General features: G+C 37.6%; 1 protein-coding gene across 6 annotated transcripts in view; it reads left to right on the forward strand.

The window, feature by feature from the left end:
- ITPRID2 (ITPR interacting domain containing 2) overlaps window positions 1-24,233 on the forward strand; it is a 38,410-nt gene extending 14,177 nt beyond the window's left edge. For 3 of the 6 annotated variants that reach the window (XM_065931878.1, XM_065931877.1, XM_065931882.1), the window contains 10 exons: window positions 2,200-2,272; window positions 6,152-6,240; window positions 8,173-9,378; window positions 11,404-11,481; window positions 11,560-11,687; window positions 12,089-12,239; window positions 13,368-13,433; window positions 14,103-14,567; window positions 22,371-22,487; window positions 23,077-24,233. In XM_065931878.1, the coding sequence (XP_065787950.1) occupies window positions 2,200-2,272; window positions 6,152-6,240; window positions 8,173-9,378; window positions 11,404-11,481; window positions 11,560-11,687; window positions 12,089-12,239; window positions 13,368-13,433; window positions 14,103-14,567; window positions 22,371-22,475 (2,361 nt within the window). In that variant the 3' untranslated portion in view covers window positions 22,476-22,487; window positions 23,077-24,233. The remainder of the gene's footprint in view (window positions 1-2,199; window positions 2,273-6,151; window positions 6,241-8,172; window positions 9,379-11,403; window positions 11,482-11,559; window positions 11,688-12,088; window positions 12,240-13,367; window positions 13,434-14,102; window positions 14,568-22,370; window positions 22,488-23,076) is intronic. The other 3 variants (XM_065931880.1, XM_065931879.1, XM_065931881.1) reach the window with 3 other exon arrangements.
- The last annotated feature ends 407 nt before the right edge of the window (window positions 24,234-24,640 follow it).

The raw sequence follows: 24,640 nt of genomic DNA on the forward strand, positions 1-24,640 counted from the left end.
ACTTGTAACAAATGACCAGAATTTCACTGAGGATTTAAAACCATGGAATAGGAAAAATCTTGCCAAATAAACCTTAAGATCTGTGTTTGGGTTATAATTTTCTGTGGGGTACCCCATCTTGAATTTGAGTGCTTTTCTCTGCACAATTGTAACTAATAATGAAACGTAATAAGCTATGAAATTCAACCATTATCACTAGCAAGTCTGTCTCCTAAGTGATTGATGATTTTGAGTAAGTGGGAGGAAGGATCCTAACTTTAGTAGCTTTATTAGTAAAATATGATACTGTCAGCTCATTTTTAAGGGCCCTGTTTTTGTTGTTGTTGTTGTTAATTATGGAATTTGTAGTGGAGGGAGAGAGGGAGTTGTTGTTTTTTTCTTAGCAGTGGAGAAACATCTTGAAGGATAGTTCACTGAGGATACATATACATTAAAGTCATGTTATCTTGTGACTAATTTTATAAATCTAAAGAATAGAATAGGGAATTTCCATGGCATAGTGGTGAAGAATCTGCTTGCAATGCAAGAGACACAGGTTTTATCTCTGGGTCAGAAAGACCCCCTGGAGAAGGAAATGGTTACCCAGTCTAGTATTCTTGCCTGGAAAATTTCACAGACAGAAGAGCCTGGAGGGCTACAGTCCATGCAGTTTCAAACAGTTGAACAGGACTGAGCACACACACGAAGAACAGAATATGTGATAATTCCACACTTAAAAATGAGAGATCATAATCTTTTGCCTAAGCTGAGATTCTTAGAATAAAATTAAGGAGACATTTGGATTTCTGTTACACTTTTTCGGTCTGTTTGATATTTGGTTTACAGAAAACTCTTTGAAGTAGGCTAGGCCTGAATAGAGGCTAATAATAGACCTTCTGTGGACTATAAAAAGAAAATGTATTTTGTTTCTTTGCACACAAAACAATGGTTTTCCTGTTGAACTTATGTCTGCTGCTTTGAAGAATATAATTTTTTGATAATAACAAAGAATAGTAGAAACTATTTTATATTAATTTATAGATGATGGTTTTAAATGACCAGTAGGCTTTCAGTTTTCAAAAGATACATAAACGTGGATTCATGTTCCACTATGTAGCTGCTGCTACTGCTAAGAACAAAGCAGGAATCAGAGCAGTTTTAAAACTGGGTAAGAAGATCTTTAACTTTTTAAGTGTTTTCATGTTGGCTTTTCCACACTCATGCCTATGGAATATTTCTTACTCTGGAATGGGATTCATAGCTCAAAAGTAGGGTTCTATCTAAAACTTGTTTGCTATTTACTTTCCAGTTTGTTCAAGGCCAAAAGCTCAAATGTTTGGTGGGTTTTCCCACTTTACTAGGATGTTATTTATTATTTTAAGTACAAATCATTACAGAGTAAACTGTTGGGCATTAGTATTATACCCCTGCAAGTATTTAGTTTTAGTATAGAGTTAAGTTGTTAGGATAGATAAGAGTATTGGAGGAGTGGGTATGATGAGTAAAGAATCAGGCAATTCCTAAATTACATAGTTGTTCAGGTAGGAAAACAAAAAGACAGCATAAAAGGACAGCTTCTGCGGGTTTGGTATCTTTTTGAACATAATTTTCATGAAGAATTTATGGCTAAGATCTTTCACATTTTAATCCTGTAATGAAACCTGCTTGTCCATGTACAACTTCCAAATTATATCTTAAAAGAACATTTATGTCAAGACAAAGCCGTCTTACACCTGAGTGGTTATATGAAACCTGAAAATTTGTGGACTTCTATAAAGATTTTGCAGTGGGAGCATGATGTGCTGTTTTTCAAGATGCAAGACTTGTAATTACCTTAAGTGTGTGCCGGCGTGCTGCAGTGAGTGTGTTAGTGTTTCTCTGGGATTGACCTTACACTTTGAAGTTGAACATTTAGAGAAGAACTTTTTCTTATGGCTCTGTTTTTCATTTAATAGCAACTTATTTTTAATGAAGTATTATACTTCACACATGTAGTTAGTTTTCTTTGTTAGCTATAAACTTACAGTCCTGTTGTTAACTGAAAAATAGATCATAAAATTGAGATGTGGGACATAACAATTTTGAGATAAGTTGCATTTTTTAAATATATAAAGCATTGGTACCTCCCTAGTTAGATTGGTTGTTAGTAAATGATTATTAAGAAGTATTCTTCTTTGCCACAGATTTTTCAAGTTTTAACTATCTAAAACTTTTCTACAGGTCCAAAGTACAGAGGGAGAAGCTCCTCATGTTCCTACTGCTTACCAACTAGGTCTTAACAAGTCAAAAAGAGGTAAGTAAACCCATACTCACTGGTTTCCAAGCATATTACCAAAATGTCTTTGGGTGATGTGGAAAAGGTATTTTTTTTTTAATTGGTCAGTGTTTGCAGTCCTTATAAATATAAAAAGAAAATTAAGAACACAGGTGTGCATGCTTCATTATGGTTTGATTGTAGAATCATTGGTATCTTCCTGAAGACTTTTGTGCTCATAAAGTAATTTTAATTCACTTATCTTGTAATGACCTTCTTGCACAATTATATGTATTCTAAATAATGTTTTAGTTCTGCACAAGGGCTAAATGGGAAGTGATAGAGCAACAAAGTCAGGCCTACTTTTTACGTGCTTATGTTTGAGATATAGACTTGTATTAGCCACCTCTGGGTTTTCATTACTTAAATCCAGCTCCTAGGTATAATACATGAATGTGCTTCTGGCAGAAAACACCAGTTTCTCAGCAATAGTTAAAGCTAGTTAAATTCAAACTAGATCAAAGGTGAGTTGCTGTAGGTACTGTTCTTCTCTTGAGTTATTAATTATTGACCAAAGACCCTTTGAATCAATTTCTTTCACTTTTAACTTGCAACAAGAAAAACATGTCTGATCATCTTTAAAGTTGTAAAGCTTTGGAGATTTAGGGAGAAAGAAAAGGAGGAGAAAAGTTAAATGAGCACTGAAGGTAGGAGTGTCTATTTTTAAAACTTCACACATGCTGAACCACACTGTTTTTTTGTTTGTTTTTTTAAAAGCAAAGATTCATATGTATGTTCCTAGAATAGGAAATTACATGTTCTCTTCTGATCTCTGGAGTGACTCCATATGAAACAATATGCATATAAATTTTCTTTTTTTATTGTAGTGTAGTACTGGCAAACAAGATCCTCACTCACCACAGTTCTGGTCAAACACAAAATGAACTGTCCTGCTTAATTTTTTTCCCTTTGTGAGTCCGTAAATACATGTGTTCCTGAGCTGTAAGGCAGAGTTCATAGCCATCCAGGAATCTTTGCTTTAGATAGGTAAAGGGATGCATTGGAAAAAGCAGCCTGCCCTGTGTCAAAAGGGGGATAAAAACAGTATAATTACCTTAAGATCTTTGAGGAGTAAGCTTCCTGTGGCGGGAAAGATGGAATGTGGTTTGTGTTCACATCTGAGTTTCTTCCTCTTGTCTTCTGTAGGAGCTCTTATTTCTGGTGGCATAACTAAAAATGGTAACATTTTTTTGAATCACATCTTTGTAAATTAACAGTAAACTAGTTTGGTGTACATGCATGAAAGAGGGAGAAAGAACAATAGTGTTTTAGTCATTTTTTTGAAAGTAGCCTTCCAAATTTCGATGTGATATGCAAGTATGTTAATCATAGTGGCAGAATTTGAATCACTGGTAATACATTCATCTCACAGAGTTAGTAAAAATGCACACAGCACATGTATAAAAATACTTCCCACTTGAGTAATAGAGTTTTTGAAGCTACAGTAATCTAAATCTCAAATCCAGTCCTGGGATTTGCAATAGAGCTTTAGTGATGCGACTCATGTCACAAGTTAACATTCAGTAGCTATGTTAAGAGCAGTCCAACAGTTTCCTTATTGCCAAAGATGTTCAATATTTTCTTTGGCCTAGCAGAGTATACAGGTGTACTGTTTCTCTGTGATACTGGATAAATAGAATTTACACCTTTTGTTTTGTTCTCACTTTAATGTTTGCTGTAACTTCCTAGTTTTTAATTAGATATAATGTCTTACCGCTTCAATTAGGACAAAAGTCTGTTTCTTTTTAATGCTGCCTTTTTCTTTGGTAAACTATGTTTTTTGTGAAACTGAGATGTCTGACTAAAGAATCTCAATTGTAATTTATAGTTTACAAAAACGGTTTCACCTACATTCTACTTAGTTTCTGAAGTAACACTGTGAGGTAGGAGAACGATTATCTCACTTTCTGAGGAGAGGTTACCGCTTATGATGGTAAAGCCAGAACTTGACCCAGCCCTCCTTGTTCTTTCCACTGCCTGACATCTGCTCTGAAGCCTGAGCAGTCTGCACTTGACCTGATGTGTGCGTGTGAATTCAGACCGGGCTAACCGCAGAGAAGTGCGCTTGGCGTGGGCTCTGCTGTACGGTCGCCAAGACAGATCTTAGAGGAGAGAACTTGAGGGAGCTGGTCAGGGCTTCCTGGGCTCTTTGGCAACTGCCCTTTGCCCAAGCAGATAGGTCAGTTTCACTTCTAAATCCTCTCAGCAACTGTTTAAGTCTGTTGTTGCTTTAGGGAGATAACTTTATGGAGATTGATTAATTCAGCAAATACTTTTTATTGTTGGCTTGTTCTAGTTACTTGGGATACAAAGTGGAGTAAATAAGGTTCCTGTTTTCAGAACACTGAGTCTAGTTTTTCTTTTTAAAAAGATATGCAAACACATAATTATGGTGATGACTCCTGTGGCATATTAATCATTTTCTCAGATAATATACTGCATAATTAAGACCTGTGATAACAGCTTACTCTAATTCAGTTTCACAGTTACTACAATTTACCTAAACTTATCAAGGATATGGATCAGTTCCTTATATGTAATTATGCAGTTTTGTTGACTTCAAAACATTACAGAATTATTTTACATTTTTAATGGGAAAAATATTATTCTGTTTCATGTTGCTCCAGGTTGAACCTAAGGTAATGAGAATAGTTTTCAAAGTCAGGCAACCAAGAATTAGTTTTGGATTTTATTCAAACATGTTATGGAATACTTCCTATCATTCAAATCTTAAATGAATGTGGACTTGGTAAACACCGTTTATTTAGCCTGTTGCTTCCGCAGAACTTGACTGTGTCATGAAATGTCATCCTCAGTAACAGTAACAGCTGTAAAGTCTCCCCCACTGGTTCTCACAGTGTGACTGGGCATGTGATCATGCCTACTGTGCTTAGTTGGTGGTTTCAGTTACTTAAAAAATTTTTTTAGGTTATACTAACCAGGAATGATAAAAATTAACAACATTACCTTCTAGTTGAACCTATGTGATTAGGTTTCATTCAGCCAAGAAATAATTGTTTGATAACTTACAAATGTTTGCATCATTTGAAACATCAGAGACATTTAAGTTTTCTTGTATATAGATTATTTGTTGGCCTTAATTGTATTTTTATTTTCTTATTGGGAAGGTAATAGGTGTTTTTTAAATACATAGAATTTTATTTATTTATTTTTGGTCATGCTGGGTCTTCGTTGCTGCATGCAGGCTTTCTCTAGGCGTGGCGAGCAGGGGCTACTTTATAGCTGTGGTGCGTGGGCTTCTCCTTGCAGTGGCTTCTCTTCTTGTGCAGCACAGGTTTTAGATGCGCAGGCTTCAGTGGTTGTGGCACGTGGGCTCTAGGTCACAGGCTCCGTAGTTGTGGCCCGTGGGCCAAGCTGCGCCATAGCATGTGGGGCCTTTCCGGACCAGGGCTCACACCTGTGTCTCCTGCATCGGCAGGAGGACTCTTTACCGCCGAGCACCGGGGAAGCCCATAGGTGTTTTATACACTGCATTTAAGTCTGATTTCACCTAAGTGTCTTTACATATTTTACATTATGAAATTGGTTTATTTGGGACTTTAATTTTTATGAGAGCCTTTTTTCATTTCAGCAGGTTGTTCTCCAAGGATAAGACCAAAATACATTATAATTAGAGCTTAATTTGCAACTAAACACTGAGAATTTCTGATGTGATTCAGTTTTATTGAATTCAAGTCACTTCCTATGCCATGAAGCCACAATTTGGCATAAGTAATGTATACTTTTCTAAGAAAGAGTCACTGTTGTGTACCGTGTATCTTTTGGAAATCATGTAATAAAGGTACTCACCGAAGTACTATATAGCAGTTTTGTATAACTGCATTTCTTTTTTGGTAGATCAACTATTACGTACTGCAAGTCAGCACTCTGATAGCAGTGGTTTTGCTGAAGATTCGACAGACTGCCTCTCGCTTAATCATCTTCAGGTAATATTTCCTGTAGTAGTAGGTGTTGTGGTTAACTTCTTTATATTTAGGTGATTTTTCACTGTCTGTATATTTAAGACAATCTGTGCAATCTTTATTTTTCAAATGGTAACATCTGCATCCTAGAATTTTAGTCTTATTATCTGAGCATTTGTCTATACATTTTAAGTTACACTAATTCTTCATCTTTCTCTGACTGAATATTTAAAAACAACAACAAAAAAAGCTTCTCTTTCATTTTTGGACCACCAGTAAACAGAGTATTTTAATCCTTAACCTATTTTGTGTTTTTTAAAAAGTTTTCTACCATCATTGTATTTCAGTGAAAGAAAATGAAAGTATTAGCACTCAGTCTTGTCCAACTCTTTGCCACCCCATGGATTTGCCAGGCTTCTCTATCCATGGAATGTTCCAGGCAAGAATACTGGAGTGGGTAGCCATTCCCTCTTCCAGAGGATCTGCCCTACCCAGGGCTCAAACCCAGGTCTCTAGAATTGCAGGCAGATTCTTTACAATCCGTGCCTATATTTCAGTATTTTATAATAATTAATAACTAACTAAAACTGTGGGTCCATAGCTTGCTCAGTATTACTTGACTTTTATGCTGTAGTGTGTTAGATGGCCCAGAAGACAGAATGTCTTAAACTGTCCTCAAGGAGCTTATAGTTTATGTGTGCAGTACATAATGTACATGAAAAGTCTTTAAAGCCTCTATAAGGAAATTTTAAAGAAAACTGGAATAAGAGGAAAAAGAACCTAAAAAAGAACCTTAGAAACAGCGTTTAAGGAGTAAAGTCACTCAGTCGTGTCCGACTCTTTGCGACCCCATGGACTGTAGCCCACCAGGCTCCTCTGTCCGTGAGACTTTCCAGGCAAGAATACTGGAGTGGGTTGCCATTTCCTTCTCCTGGGGATCTTCCTGACCCAGGGATCGAACCCGGGTCTCCAGCATTGCAGACAGACGCTTTACCATCTGAGCCACCAGGGGAGCCCCCAAGGGGAGCCCCCATTTAACGAGTAGACAGTGAGGAGAAGTTTCTAAGGAGGCTCAGAATAATCCAGCAGGCATAAAAATTGAGAGATGGAGGAGAAACTTTTAAAAGGAGAGCTGTAGCCACTGGAGTGAAAAGATGAAAATTTGTTTATTCTGAAATTGAGTACTTGAGTGAGTAGTTCTGTTGCATTAAATAAGAAGAATGATTGGAGAGTAAATCAGTGACAGGGAAGATATGAATTATGTTATTTTTTCAAATAAGGATGATAGCGAAGGGTTATAGGTCTTTTTGTCTTTTTTATACAGTAATGATTTAGGAAAGTTGTTTGGCGAAGAGAAAGAGAGCTTGATGCAGAAAAGTCTGGGATGAACCTGGAGAAATACCCTAACCTTTGAGAAGAGGTGGTCAGAAGTAGATTGGAGGGATTAGCTTTGAAAGAGACACAGTTTTCTTTCAGAATTGAGAGGAGGGAATGATGGGGTAAGGTACAGGGAAGTTTGTAGGTATTGAGGAAGAAGTTAAGATATCTTTGTCCATTTTCTCTGAGTCAGTGTCATATGTTGGAAGGAAAGGAGTGCTTAGTTGCTCAGTCATGTCCGACTCTTTGCAGCCTCATGGAATGTAGTCTGCTGAGTTCCTCTGTCCGTGGAATTTTTCAGGCAAGATTACTGGAGTGGGTTGCCATTTCCTGTTCCAGGAAGGAAAGGAGATGGATATTGAAAGGGGTATTTAAGGAAAATAGTAAAGATCTGGAATAATCTTTGTGAGAAAGCAGAGTTGTTGTTGATCAAGGACACTGAAAGCAGTTGAGAACAGCACCAGAGCCAAACCAAGGTGGGAGACTCCAAAAGAAGAGAAGCATCATAGCAGTGTGGTGTTTTGTTAATGCTCCTACTTATTTGAATTCTCCATCCTCCTACCTGTTTTCCTTTCGCAGGTTCATGAGTCCTTGCAAGCCATGGGGAGTAGCGCAGATAGCTGTGACAGTGAGACAACAGTCACATCATTTGCTGAAGACCTTGTCACACCGACGGCACAAGACCAGCCTTATTTTAATGAATCAGAGGAGGAGTCTCTTACCTGTCCTCAGATGGAAGGAGAGAAGGCAGCAGTAGTTGCTGAGAAAAGGTCAGATGGCCAGGATTTCCTCCAGTGCCAAACTGCTGAGAACATTGGACATCAGCGGTCCACCTGGAGTGCAGGGGATCACGTTACTGAAATTACTAAAAGGAAAGAGGATGTGTCTGCAGCACAGCCTGTGGAATTACTAAGGGAAGCAAGTGCCGAAAGTGACGTGGATAAAAGCAGCGAATGTGAATATGTCCAGTATACTACCCACCACATTCTAAAATCACTGGCTTCTATTGAAGCTAAATGTGATGAGAAAGGGGCTGAAAATACAGCGGGGTCGCCCTCTTCTGTGGACAGAGTTAATACAGCTTTACAAAGAGCGCAGATGAAGGTTTGTAGTCTGTCTACTCAAAGAGTGGGGCGTAGTTTGATAAAGTCAAAAGATCTGTTCAAACAGAGGTACCTGTTTGCAAAAGCTGGCTACCCGCTGAGGAGGTCTCAGTCTTTGCCAACCACCTTGCTGAGCCCAGTGAGGGTTGTGTCATCGGTCAATGTTCGGTTGTCCCCTGGAAAAGAGACCAGATGTAGTCCCCCTTCCTTCACCTACAAGTATACACAGGAGGAGGAGCAGAGGTTGGAAAAAGGAGCGAGCGAGCACGACGGGCAGTCTTCAGTCACATCCACTATCTTCATCTCTCCGACACCTGGGAAGAGAGAAGCGGCCGGGCCGAGCGAGGCGCCGCGGCCGGAGGAGCGCCGGCAGCGGGGGAGCCCGGCCTGGCCGCTGTCCGCCGCGGTGCCCGCCGCGCAGTCCGCCTGCTCCCTGCACTCTCTCCACGCCGAGTGGCAGGAGCGGCCCCTGTGCGAACACATGAGAACCCTGAGCTCTCACAGTGTCCCCAGCGTGTCAGGCGCCGCCTGCGGTGCCTTCCCGGCCCCCCTCGGATGTCCTTACTCACACAGACACGCCTCCCCTTACCGGGCGTGCTCTCTGAACCCCCCTTCTGCCATGGAGATGCAGCTGCGAAGAGTGTTGCATGATATTAGAAATTCACTGCAGAATCTTTCACAGGTATGAAACCAAGTTTATCTTTCTTACTCTTGTTTTCTTTTATTGGTCTGAGTTCCTCTTAATTCACTGAAAATCTAGGAGCCATCAGACACCAACCACCTCAGCCTCATTTTCCTGCATTCCTAAATTCGTCTGTACCTGCCCCCACCCCCCCAGCCTCTTCCTTCCTAGCTCAAGGGAAAAGCTGTAGCTAACTCTGAACAAGGTGAATGTCTCTGTTCCCAGTCTCCCTCCTAGAGAAGAGCTTTTGTTTTTCAGGTGTCCTCCTTTCTTTAGCCTCTCCTCCACCGTCTCTGTCTTAGTCAAGTTGTCTCTGTCATTAAAAAAGAACACTTCTCAAGTGCTGCGTGTCCTTTTCTCTTCCATCTGACAGTGTTCACCACTTCTCTCTAAGTTTTCCTCCCTTGGCTTCTGTGTCGCCGTGTGTTCTCCTGGCTCCACTCGTTGCTCTCTGACTAAGCTTTTCCTTCATCTGCTGACTCCTGACGCTGGTCTCCCGGTACAGAATTAGTCTGCTTCCACTGGGTTAAAAGAAGAGAAAAAGATCAGGTAAATGTGTGAATCTGAATAAAAATAGTCTGTGTGTCTTGTCACTTTTAAAGTCCCTGCTCTCAGCTTTGTGAGTGGGATGGAAATAATTTCCAAAATAAGTTTTGAAAAAGAAGTAAATTGTCCCTTGGTTTGCCTTTCACATTGCCTTTCTGAATCTCTTTCTAAGCTACTTAGATTAGGCAGTTGAGGAAATGAAGAGAATGACAGTGGAACATAATGAGCGGGAGGTTCAGCTAAGAGTCGAGAAGCCTAGAGTGTATTTAATGCATTGCTTTTTATGATGATGTAGACAGGAAGCCTCTTTGACAGTAAAAATGAAAGTTATGTAGTAAAATACACTTTTAAGTAGAGATTTTATCCTCATGATGATTGTCTTCTACTAATGATTTTCAGTCTAACCAGAAAGTGGGTGTCTCTCTTTCCTCCTTACAAAATATAGTTCTGTCTACAAATGAGAATTTAACCTTTCAGCTGCAGTTATGGGAAGCTGGGGATTCCCAGGGTCCTGTCCACCTACACCTTCATGTCCCACCTGTCTAGACCAGCTTGTTCTGCTCTAGATGTGGTTTTCTCTTCCGTGTTCCATCAGTAACTCAGCTCATTTCCCCATCCTCACTCCACCCCACCTCAGTAGACATGTGCATTTATCGCCTGGCCTCTGCCCGTCTCGCCAGGCCCATTCCCTGTTAGCACACTCCACATACAGGTTCCTGCATAGATGTGTGTCCCTAGCTGTCTGGTTTTTTCACACATGCCACTTTTTTTTAACCTGGGATGGCCTACCCTTGCCTTTCTTCACCTGACCAAGTCCTGTTTCCTGTTAAGGTACGGCTGAGGTGTTATCACTATTGAGAACACTTAACCTAGTCTGGATTTTTGGTTGTTTTCCTCATAGCAGTCCCCACACCAACCCCAGCCAACGTTATGTATATGTTTCTAGTTCTGTTTTCTCCTTGTTTCTTCCACTGTGAGAATGCTTGAAGGCTGAGAATGCCTTCTGTCTTCCTTTTATCTTTTTCACCACCTAAGTGATGCATAGTAGATACTCAGATATCTAAGAATGAGTGTGGTGATTGCTTGCCACTTTCTTCAGCCAAGTCAGTAGTTTCTGTGATCTCAGAATGACATTTGCTATTGCTTCTATATTTCTGAGTTTTGTTTTTATTTTTCTACTTTCTCAAGGCAAGAAGGAGGTCCTGTAAGACATATTAATAGATTTAAACTATATATATTCCTTTGCCTCTTTCCTGTTCCAAATATACTGACTTACAACTAAAACAGATAGAAGTAGTAGGTGGCACTGGTGACTGATTTATCTGATTTCTGCTTATAACATGAAGTGGTTTTAGGTTTTGTTTTATGCCCCAAAGAGAAGCATATGTACACCCCAAATTCTGCCTTTTTAACACCTTAGATGATGTGGAAGTAGTCACTTTAACACTGCTTTCTAATCGGACTTTCACTCTTTTGAAGTACCCTATGATGAGAGGACCTGATCTTGCTGCTGCTCCGTATAGTACTCAGAAATCATCTGTTCTACCTCTTTATGAAGTAAGTTATTACTTAAATCTCTGTGTTACAGAATAATTGGTGTGATTTAGAAGTTAATGCTGTTATATTGCATTTTAGAATACTTTTCAGGAGCTCCAAGTAATGAGGCGGAACCTGAATTTGTTTAGAACGCAAATGATGGATTTAGAATTGACAATGCTGCGTCAGCAAACCATGGTTTATCATCATATGACTGAAGAGGAAAGGTAAAAAGCTCATATGTCTTAATGTTGACTTGAAATATTTTCATTCTAAAAAGCGTTGGTAACTATTTTTTTGGGGGGGAAGCTGAATTTTATTTATACTGCTGTGTACCCTTTATATAGTCTGTGAGCCAGTGGAAATAAAATTGGGCACAGTGTTTTGCTAAGTAATCTTCTCTGTCTTCACTGAACTGAGGAAGACAGTAGCTGGAATCTGTTTCTTATTGTCTGGAATATTTGTGATGAAAGCTAGAGGAAGAAAAAGCAGTTGCAGTGGTTATACTTACTGCAGATGCTCTTGTGCTGTCTGTAGAACTTGGCGCTTCAGCACCTTCCCAAGGCTTGTGAGAGTTGTGAGCACTGAGTTTCCAAGCTGCTTTTTCGAGCTCTGTGCCTCCTAACAGGTATGAAGTCGATCAGCTGCAGAGTTTGAGAAATGCAGTCCGAATGGAACTCCAGGACCTGGAGCTGCAGCTGGAGGAGCGCCTGCTGGGGCTGGAGGAGCAGCTCCGGCCCATGCACGTGCCGCCTCCCTTCCGCCCCTCGGCCCTCATGGTATGCGCCCTCGGTCGTCACAGCTTTTTCACTCAGAACTTGTTAATGACGTTGCACGCAATTTAGGACACATGCCTTAATTTAAAAACAACGTATTTTAATGGCATTAGAAACATGCAGTGTTTAATGAGCCTTTCCCACAAATCAGTGGCATGTGTAAGTTGTGGTTAACTTCTTAAATATTTAGCATATTAATATACATACATATATTGAAAAATCATTATTTAATAATAGAGAGCAAAGACCAATGCAAAAATTTAAAGATTTTAAAGGATAAATGATAGTAGGTTAGCATAAGACTAATTTAGATGTTACTCATTGTATATAACTGAAGAACACACATATATATGTTTCATGTAACCTTTTCCCCCCCTTTCTTGCCTTTGAAAAAAAACTATTCCCTTTACCCTTTTCCTTTATTTTGGATTCTTTTCCATTCTGTATGTTTTTTAAGGAATCAAATAAGATCTTTGTAAAAGCAGAGAAACATGTATACAAACGAGAATAGACAAACACTATCTCTCTCTATTTTGTACCACTATTCTTACTCCTAATGTTCCTTTTCATGCAATTTCAACTTCAACAATTGTATTCTTATTTTGCCAAAATCTTTCAGTTGTAGAATATGTTATTTTGAAATGTTGAAACAGTGAACTCTTCTCTTTGTTAATTGAACATAACTGATTTTGTTAAAGTCACTTCAGTCATGTCCAACTCTGTGTGATCCCATAGATGGCAGCCTCCCAGGCTCCTCCATCCATGGGATTTTCCAGGCAAGAGTACTGGAGTGGGGTGCCATTGCCTTCTCCGATACATATATATATGTATAGCACAGATTAAGAATATCTTGTCAATGAATATGTCATCGACAGTTTTGATCTATTAGTCTGAGAAATGTTCATTGTGAGATCAGAGAATCAGAACATCTTCTGTGCAACCTTCAGTCACAGTAACACATTTTATAGGATCCTGTGACAGCTGAGGCTGACTTTTGTGACATAAAGGACTGCTTTAGAGCAATAATTAGCTCATTTTATTATAAAGCACTTGCAATTTGAAAAAACTACACACAGACACACACGCATATATCACATATATATATATATATATATTGTTTTACTTTTTCAGGGAATGTGTGGCAGTAGAAGCGCTGATAACTTGTCATGCCCTTCTCCATTGAATGTAATGGAACCAGTAAGCCTCTTTCCTTTTAAATCACTGGGGAAGGGAATGATATAATATTTCATAAACACACAGTTTTCCTAATGTAGATGGTAAAAAAAAATTAAATACACAATTTGATAAGTTAGTTAATTTGATTAGAAGTGAGTCTGGAACTTCTGGAAGTTCGATGCTATCTTTGGCCACTAGAAAGCCAGTTAATTGCAATAATGATTTCTCTTTATGGCCTAAAGGAAATAATGCATCATAAAAAGTAATTTATATTTCAGGAAATGTGCTTTCACAGTCTGATTCCAGGTTCTTTAGGTAATTGGATCTTTAAGATGACTACATTTTGAACAAAGATTGATTTTTATTGTAATTTAAACAAATTAGTTCATTTGAGGGCATTATGAGGTTTTTTTACTGGTTACTTTTCTTTGTAAGTAATTTGGACACCCATGTGGAAGCAAGTAAAATTTCATCCAGCTATAGCCTAGTTAAACATTTTATGGCTTGATCTCACTGTGAATTTTAATTTTTCTTGCTGTTTTTGCAAATGAAATTCAGTAGTAACTAAATGAGTGCATTTGAATCATGTCTCTACAAGTTAAATGATTTGGGGCAGCATCGAGGATATTAATCTTCTTTTAACTACCAGTCTTAATTTAAGAGAAGAATTAAAGTTTTTCTGATCTCTAGGTCACTGAACTGATGCGGGAACAGTCATACCTAAAGTCTGAATTGGGCCTGGGCCATGGAGAAATGGGATTTGAAATTCCTCCTGGAGAAAGCTCAGAATCTGTTTTTTCCCAAGCAACATCAGAGTCATCTTCTGTATGTTCTGGTCCCTCTCATGCCAGTAGAAGAACTGGAGTACCTCCTGTTGACTCAGTGGGCAAACCCAAAACCCATCTGGTACCAAGCAAGAAATTATTCCGAGCGTCAGTGGCCCTAACACCAACTGCTCCTTCTAGAACAGGCTCTGTGCAGACACCTCCAGATGTAGAAAGTTCTGAGGAAGTTGGAGCAACTGAAGAAACCTCAGAAGCTGTAGGACCTAAATCTGAAGTGGAGGAAGGACATGGAAAAGTCTCATTATTGCCAGCTGCTGAGGAAGTGCATAAAAATGTGGAGCAAGATGAGTTACAGCAAGTCATAAGGGAGGTGAGTAAAATCTATGCTTAATTAATTTATTTGGAATAGGTTTCATTTTAACATTAATTATTTATAAGATACTCCTTTGAATCACTGTATTCAGTAATTTTCCCATTGATCCAGCTCATTTCTATTATGTTTGTAATGCTGTTTCTGCAAATTTCATACTCCCATGTGAAATAATTGCGATTCTTTATATTCACTTTGGTGAAGAAGGTATGTGTAGGTTTCAAAATAGGTGAACATGTGACGAGGACTTTAGACTTCTGTTTCCACCTTTGTAAAATTAAGGATTATAATTTAGATCTCTTCCACAATTAAAATCTGCTATTTTATAATGTCAATTGAGATTTTAAGAAGTATGAAGAATTTAATCTATTTGGTTTAGTGAGTAGAGACCTATAGAAATTATGTAAGTCATTCAAAGATAGAAATACGAAATTAAAGTTTACCCTGTGTGATTAGCAGTATGCAGACCTGAAGCATTTAACAATAGTTCTAGGTTACTGAAAGGACTGCAGAAACTTAGGAAGACTAATAATCAAAGGCAAAATATTTGAGAAATTAGTAAAATAGTTGCTTTTGGCACCAGGATCAGATAGTAAGGAACAGTATGGACATAATTTAAAAAAGGAGACTGCTATAGATACATCTTTATGTATGACTTTTTTTTTCCTTTTCTCAAATCACATTATGTCTTTGGATGCAAAATTCATTAGAGTGCATAAGATAAAAATTATACGTGTTGAATTTATTTTTCTCATTCTGTTCCCTATCTTAAGAGTAACTCTGAGGAAGAACCATAGTTATTCATAGCTCTTTCCAACTGGGTTACTAAAATCCATGATAAAAAGGATCATTCATTCTTTCCATTAGTGAAAAGAATAGCCTACTGTGTTTTTTTTTTTTTTTAAAAAAAAAAAAATGGTTTACAAGTGTCTTAATGAGTACCTGTTCTGTAAAGGAGAAAAGCAAAATGGATGTAAGACCATGAACTCCTTAAGCGTAAAGTCTAGTAGGAAGGTAAACAGAACTAACTCAGGGAACAGTTGAAAAATCATACAGAAAAGCAGTTAATATAATGTGCTGAGAAGTAAGGATTTAGAAATGGAAAACACTGAAATGAACCAGAGAAATAAGTCAGTGGCTCTCCCTTTTTAATCTTTGTACTTCCAGTAAATTCAGTAATGTGAATGTAACACATTTTTAGAATTAATTTGTGAGTAACACTGAACAAATTTTTAGTGGTTATAGGTCAAGAATGGTGGTGGCAATTTGCAGTAACATGCAGGGACCTAGAGATTGTCATACTGAGTGAATAAGTCAGAGGAGAAATATAGGATGACAGCCCTTGTGTGTGGAATCTATAAAGAAATGATACAATTGAACTTACTTACAAACAGAAAGAGATTTGCAGACTTAGAGAACTGAACTTAGGGTTGGCAAGGGGAAGGGAGAGGGGGATAGTTAGGAAGTTTGGGATGGACAGGGACACATTGCTATATTTAAAATGGTAACTTGATAGCACATGGAACTCTGCTCAATGTTATGTGGCAGCCTGGATGGGAGGGGAATTTGGGGGAAAGTGGATACATGTATATATATATGGCTGAGTCCCTTCACTCTTCATCTGAAATTATCACAACATTGCTAATGGGCTATACACAGTACAAAATTGTTCTTTTTTTTTTTTTTTTAAAGAATGGTGGCAACATACCAAAATGTTTTTTTCAAATGAGCCATTGCTCCTCTGGGTCCAGAGATTAGTTCATGTATGAGGTACCATCATTTACAGCTGCATGACAGTAGCTTGAGAAGTACCTTGAAAATAAAGTCAGTTTTGCTTTATATGACATTAATATATGCATTCCTAAAAATCATGCTGTGGAGATTTGTGCAGTAAAATCTACAGAGCTCATGGGGAAAATAATATTAGAAGCATAACATTCAAAACTTTTGTCAGTGACATATTTTTGAAAAGGTGAAAACCTAATAAGAACAGTAACACTGTTTTGTTAAGAAATAAATGCTGCAATAGTGTGACACTGCCTTGAAAAAGACCTGAAATTTGCTTCTGGAATTGGATTTTGGAAGGGCTGTAAAATAAGTTACTTGTGAGTTACTGTGAAAGTGGTAGAGGGTGGTGATAATGAAATCCAACAGAAATTGTAATGCCAGATGCAGATAGGTGTGCTTCATAACACAGTGAACTAAGTAGCCGTTTAATGTTTCTACATGTTGGGTACTCTGTTCCTAGGTTCAGCTAACATTCAGACAAATTAACACTTACAAAACAAGCATTCTGTCAATAGCAGAAGACACTGCATGTATGTAATTTCTTTTCATGACATGAATTACCAACTTGAAATTTAAAAGATCTTAATTCTATAAATTTATTTGTCCTATAAATGTAATTATTTTGTAGGTTGGTTGTGTCTGGCTAATATTTAGCAGGCTTTATACATCCACCTTGCTCAGTTAGTTAGGTGTGCCTGATGGTGTTTCACATCAAAGATCAATTTTTGAGTAGAACTAAGTAATTATTTTTCTCCACAACCTATTTGTTAACTGAGGAAATCAGTTTTAAGGTACTGCCCATCTCCCTTGACACAAAATGTGGTATTTTTGTTCCCTTTAGCTTGCTTTGGTTTGAAAAATTTCCTTGAAAACTGAACTTTATATACTCATTTGGCACAAATGAGTCTTAATGCACACTTGAGTCCTCATTTTTAATGTTGTCAATGGATGGCCTGATATGTGCTGTAAGTGATTTCCTGACAGCTCCTGCAATGCAGGAGACCATGGTTCGATTCCTGAGTCAGGAAGATCTGCTGGAGAAGGGAATGGCTACCCACTCCAATATTCTGGCCTGGAGAATTCCATGGATAGTCTGTGGGGTCGCAAAGAGTCAGACAAGACTGAGCGACTTTCACTTTCACTTTCAAAGCATCCCTAAACCGGAACATTGATTCTTTTGTGCTGGTAGAGCTTAGCATATATAGAAAGCTTGGTTGTTCCCTTCATACTGTGGTGGTGCTAGAGAATTACTTAATCATTTATAAGAACCTCCATATTAAATATGGGAGATTTTATAATTTGAAGGACTGACATGTGAGACAAATGTTTGAAGAATTTTTCAGAATTTGTTACTGTTGGTTAAAAACTTCCTGATTCAGAATTTGACATAGTTTGGAGGAACTTTAGCTTTTAACTGTGTCCAAAGAAGAGCTTACCAAGCAAATTGTATAGTAGATCAGACAGGGCATAAGAGGAACATTGATGTCCTTAAAAAAATAAACTCTTTTGAAGCACTTTAAAAGCATATGTTAATGGATAAATTAGTCTAATGTCATCTATAATTTTAAAAATCATTTGGGTTATTATCATTTTAGCTCAGTCACAATGGTGTTCTGTTAAACTTTGCAAAATATTTAAAATTCAGATTCGTCTTGATTCTGTTCATTTAAAATTGGTAGTCTTTTTCCTTAAATATAATGGTACTGAATTCCAGTTTTTTTAAACTCTTATTGTATCAGCTACCAAGAAAAACAGAATTGTCTTCCCAGCAAATTCTGGGTCCCTAACCTTGTTAACAAAGCCATTATTCAGGAAGGGAAGATTTAAGCTTGGGTTGAACAGTTTTGCAGGTGAGGATTAAGCATGTTTGGCAAACACTTTTAGGGAAGTGTTCTTATTGCTCTCATGGGTGCATGAAAACAACGATGTCTATCAGGCCTTTGTTTCCATTATTTCACCATATGTGAGGTTTTTTAAAAAGATTGTTTTCATTACTTATAATACTGATAAAGTAGAATTCTTTTGAAAGAGAACACTGAAAGAAAAAGTAAGTAAAAAAGATGACTTGATAGAATAAATGAGCATGTGTCCACAGAAGCAAATTGAACAGAACTAAATGTCAGAGTATACAGATGGATTGCTCTGTGTAGAGTTTTCTCCTCTGTTCATTGAAGTTCCTAGACTTGGTGCATGCCTCTGAGTAACCGTTTCATCTGGCCCACTCTTGGATGTGTTTTGGTGAATGCGCAGCTTGCCTGTGGTCTTGCTGCAGCCCTGTTAGTGATGGTGCAGTGACGGCTGCCGCACACGAGACACTCCGGAGAGGCTAGTAGACGGACGTGTTGCCCTCACTTCAGGCTTGCTGGCACCTTGGTAATATGCCAGTGTGCATGCCTGCCTTGATCTCAACTAGAAGCTATAAAATGGACTTCACCGTCCATTCCACTGATTTCCTCACCACTTACCCTTCCCCACCTCTGTCACATGGGAGACTTTGGAGCTCATGTATTTGTTCATACATTTACCACTTCAGTAAATTACCAAAGGCATTCTGTCGTTCTGCAGCACTTATAAGTGGTCCTTTCTTCCTCATTGTCTGTTCTTGTTTGCGCGTGATACTCTCTCTCACTCTCCCATTGACGGCATTTATTCAGACATTCACTGAGCACTTACTGTGTGCCAGAACATGCTGATAAATTTCCATTTGAGTGCACCTTCCTATTCTGAGTCCCTTCTCCTTCTCCCTTCTCCTCTCTAACTAGTAGGAGCTATCTTATCAGCTAGGCTTCTTCCTGCTCCCTCTCACAAGGTGCTCTTGCTACTGCTTTCATCCTCACTGTTGTCTGCAATTTGCCTTACTTTTTCATTCCTATCTTAAAGTTTGCTGTTACCTGATAACTTTTTCCCCTTCTATCCCGTTCTAGTCTCTCATTTTTTATTCTGTTCTTACATCACTAACGAGTTAACAGTTTTTCCTCTTTAATATTTTATGGAATATTTGTTCTGAGTCCAACTAGATAACAACATCCTTGGTAGAGACTTTTTTATGTTTTACTGCAGTGATGTCTGCACCCGTCCCCACCCCCCAAATGTTGGCACACTTTTTTGGTTTGTAGATAATACTTTTGGGCTAGTTTGTTTTTGAATGATGAAGAATGAAAAAAATTTTTGAGTGAAGTATGATGAGATGTGCATTGGACAACAGGACTGAAAGACTCTGCTAACTCATTGTCTTTTGTAAATATGGATTTACAGAGGATCTTAATTTAACACACTGCGTTTGTACTTGTATGCTGTGGCAAAGAAATTCTGGTATCATATTTGTATCCAATATATATTTCTTTAAAAAACGAATCTGAAGGACTATGAACTTAACAGACCTTTGATGTTTAAAGTTTAGAGACACTGGTAGAAGGTAAAATGAGATTTTATATTTAAATATGTTTCAGTACAGATAGTGGGTAGTTAAGGAGCATTTGTTTCTCTGAATATTTATGTATAAATATATATATATATATATAGTGTAACGTATATATTGCATGACATTATTACAGAGCCATTTTTGGAAAGACTTCCATTGAGATGTGTTCAGGATGTACTTAGGAACATTTTAGGAAAGAGACAGGCTGACAGGAAACTGGAAATGTAGAATTTTTAAAAGCTGGTTGAGTGTGTCTTGAGTGCTAATTCAGGAAGGCATTATCAGTTTATTTGAGGAAACACACATCTAAAACCTTCACAAAGGGCTACTCAGAGGTGATGCCTTGGGCTTCCCAGGTGGCTCAGTGGGAAAGAATCTGTGGCCAGTACAGGACATGCAGGAGCTGTGGGTTTGATCCCTGGGTCCGGAGGACCCCTCGTAGGAGGAAATGGCAACTCACCCAAGTATTATTGCCTGGAAAATCCCACAGATAGAGGAGATTTGTGGGCTGCATTCCATGGGGTCACAAATCAAAGAGAAAAAGATGGAGGTGTGCATGTGTAGTGTTTGGGCATCTGGAGAAGAAAATCTTGAGGGAATTGTCATTGCCTCTATATCTGTTTGCGTTTTCCAACAATAAAATGACATGTAAATCCTCATTCAAAGCAAAGTTTTCAGACAGGTGACAAACGTACCATACAACTAAATATTGACTTACTTAGAGTTCCTGGTGGTTTTGGTGGTGGTGTTCAGTCACTCAGTCGTGTACGACTCTTTGCTACCACATGGACTGCAGCACCTTCACCATCTCCTGGAGCTTGCTCAAACTCATGTCCATTGAGTTGGTGATGCCATCCAACCATCTCATCCTCTGTTGTCCCCTTCTCCTCCCGCCCTCAATCTTTCCCAGCATCAGGGTCTTTTCTAATGGGTCAGCTCTTTGTATCTAGTAGCCAAAGTACTGGAGCTTCAGCTTCAGCATCAGTCCTTCCAATGAATATTTAGGGTTGATTTCCTTTAGGATTGTCTTGTTTGATCTCCTTTCTGTCCACAGGATTCCCAAGAGTCTTCTCCAGCACCACAGTTCAAAAACATCAATTCTTCCGTGCTCAGCCTGCTTTATGGTCCTACACTCACATCCATACATGACTACTGGAAAAACTATAGCTTTGACTAGATGGACCTTATGGCTGTTCAGAGGATTTTTTTTTTCATGTTTTAAACTATATTTTACTAAATGAACATTATTCTCTCCACTTAAAATGTACATGTTAGGTTAGAATAACATGTAACTTCCTTAGATACTTTGCTTTCAGTTAGTATAAATAGGGGATACACCTGTATATTTATTTTATCACTAATGTGTTTTTTTTAACAATGAGACCACTTGAGTATCCTGCTGATTACCAAGAGATTGTTGTTGTTGTTGTTGAGTCACTAAGTCATGTCTCTGCAACCCCATGGACTGCAGCACGCCAGGATTCCCTGTCCTTCAGTATCTCCCAGAGTTTGCTCAAACTCCTGTCCATCGAGTTGGTGATGCCATCCAACCATCTCATCCTCTGTCGTCCCCTCCTCCTCCTGCCCTCAGTCTTTCCCAGCATCAGGGTCTTTTCCAGTGTGTCGGCTCTTTGCATCAGGTGACCAAAGTTTTGGAGCTTCAGCTTCAGCATCAATCCTTCCAATGAATATTTAGGATTGATTTCCTTTAGGATTGACTTGTTTGATCTCCTTTCTGTCCAAGGGACTCTCAAGAGTCTTCTCCAGCACCAGTTTGAAAACATCATTTTTTCAGCACTCAGCCTTCTTTATGGTCCAACTCTCAAATCCATACATGACCACTAGAAAAACCATAGCTTTGACTATATGGACCTTTGTTGGCAAAGTGATATCTCTGCTTTTTAATATGCTGTCTTAAGTTTGTGATAGGTTTTCTTCCAAGGAGCAAGCATCTTTTAATTTCATGGCTACATTTACCATCTGCAGTGATTTTGGAGCCCAAGAAAATAAAGTCTGTCACTATTTCCAATGTTTCCCCATCTATTTGCCTTGAAGTGATGGGACCAGATGCCATGATCCTAGTTTTTTTTTTTTTTTTTCTGTTTTTGAATCTTAGTTTTTTGAATGTTGGGTTTTAAGCCAGCTTTTTCACTCTTCTCTTTCAGTTTCATCAAGAGGCTCTTTAGTCCCTCTTTGCTTTCTGCAATTAGGTAGATAGCATTAATTTTCAAAAAAAACATAAAAGTGAACATAATAATCAGTTCTTTCAAGTTATTTTGTGTCGCAGGGTAAATTATCTATGAAGTTTTAACATTTGTTAATATTCTCAACTTGAGAATTGTGATATTTTGTAATGGAGTTATTTGAATTATGCTAGACAAAATCTCAGAACATGATCCAAGTTTGAGGATAGATGGATGTGATTCCCTGCTCACTCTCTGTATTTCATGAAGGATTTACATGAAGGTTTAGTTTTCTCTGTAGTTTAGCTGACTGTAGAAATTAAATGTCATTTACTTGTTTTTTCTGATAACAGAATAAAACGGATTATAGTGATACTGTTAAATTCTCATTTTCTTCTTTTTCCATTCTAGATTAAAGAGTCTATTGTTGGGGAAATCAGACGGGAAATTGTAAGTGGACTTCTGGCAGCAGTATCTTCAAGTAAAGCATCCCATTCTAAGCAAGATAGTCACTAATGGAATTTATAGGTAAATTTTTCTGAATTTCTTTGTTTAGCTAAATGTAACTTAGTACTTAGTTTTCAATGCTTTTTCTTAGTATATAGGTCTGTTTCCCTAGCTAAATTTTTATTTTTAGGAAGTATGTAATATGTTATTTTACAGTGTGAAAACCTTTTATAACCTCATTTGAAGTGTTAAGTGAGTCAAATCTCGTAATCTCAAACCTTCAAGTGATATTGATATTTTATCATCTTATTGAAATTTCATTATAGTAAATAGATTCTGGAATTGGGGAAATTGGGACCTTCAAACCTGAATTTTGATAACACTGCCCTGGTTATAATATTACTTCAAATGGATAAAGATTTCAAGCATACATGCATACCAAGTTGCTTTAGTTGTGTCCATGATTTCAAGACTTAATCATAAATTTTTAGTACCTTTTGTTTTTTAAAGAAACATATCCCGTAGGTCTCATTGTACATAGTACATTAGGTCTCACATCTAATCATGTCATAATAGATAATGGAGGATCTTTATTCTCATCCTTCCTTTTAAAGACTTTTCAGGAATAAGTGAAAAACGCTTAATGTTTACTTTTCTTTCTTCTTTTAAGGTTGGCATGGGTCCTATTAGCTGTGTGATACTGGAGTTATCAATGATATACACTGGTGGAGGTGTCATTTGTGCTTCAGAAGATACTTGCTGCTGAGCTGGGCTACTGTATACAATGTTTATTTCTTCTGTGCATATCTTTTCAAAAAACATAGAAACGTAGGCACTTTGCTGACTTTATTTCTTTTCTAAACTATCAAAACTGTAGCCATTTGACAAGCCTAATATTTATTTGTATTTCAGTATTTTCCTGTTGATTGCCTAGGTAGAATTAATTTTAAAACTTGAAAACTTCCATACTTAACCAACTTATAAATAACGTATTTCTTCAGACTAGCTTCTTAAAACACTGACCTCTATGAGGTGTTTACTGTGCAATAACTGGTTCGTTTTTTGAGAGCTTGAAACAACCAATGATACTCCCTCCACTGCTATTAATTAGTGTCACTTCCGAGAAGAAAAACTATCCTGTTGTCAAAACTGCTTTTCATTCTTGAGGAGGTTACTAATAGCAGTAGGATAGAATTTATGTTACCTAAAACTACTTAATGTTCTTACACTGTACGCATTGTTATTTCACCCAAGATAATTGTAATTTTATTGTAGCTTATGTAGTTTGGGAATTTTTGTTTGTTTCTTTGGAAACACGTCTTACGTTAAACACTATGTACTTTTTTGCATTGTCCAGACTTCTTTATTATAAGGACATGTTTCTTCTTTTAGACTAAATAGTAGAGTATTGCCAAAATAATGGGGCCTGTGACTTGAATGGATAGAAATGAATAAGCTGGTTTTGTTTTTTCAAAATGGAAGTAATTTAGATTTTTGTTTTCTCATAAATTTCAATTCATTCTTAACCAGTGAGAATTGTTTGTTTTATGGGGAAAAAAAAAAGGAAGGTAGTTTCCTATTTGGTTTTATATATGTTAAATAAATGTGTAAAGTAACAACCAGATGTTATTAGAATTATTCTTTAGCATTTATAATTTTCAACTCCTATTATATTTCTTTGTGTGAAATTTTGATCAAAAGTGGTTGAGAGGTTAACAATATACTTTGAAAGAATATCTAAAAGGTTTTTTAAATGTTTGAATTATCACATCACACAAAGGCTGATTTCTAAAAAAAAAATTAATAAAGTATTTATTTTGCCTAACATATTTTTAGTGATTTATTTTCTTGAACCACAACATGAAGAATTTGGATTAGATTTGATAAGTAACAAGATCCAAAAGACTTGGAGCATATAATCTAATAGGCTAAAATTCTCTTTTCCTGAAAAGGCGTCTACGATGCTTTCAAAAATGTGGTTAATACTAGACCACCATGGAGAAAGAATGTACACTGATGCCTCTTGGTCTCATCTAGTTCTGTAGTCTTAATTATTACCATCTGAGTCAAAAATTTTCTTTATAAACTGTACTGTTAAGCTACAAAGAACAGACATTAAAATATTATTCTCTGGCCAAATTCAGTCAAATTCTCAGTCAAATTCAGCAATTTGTCTACCTGATTCTAATAATAGTAATGATACATATGAACCAAACACTGATATTAATACTAAT

Source organism: Muntiacus reevesi, chromosome 3 (assembly GCF_963930625.1).
Source record: "Muntiacus reevesi chromosome 3, mMunRee1.1, whole genome shotgun sequence".
NCBI lineage: Eukaryota > Metazoa > Chordata > Mammalia > Artiodactyla > Cervidae > Muntiacus > Muntiacus reevesi.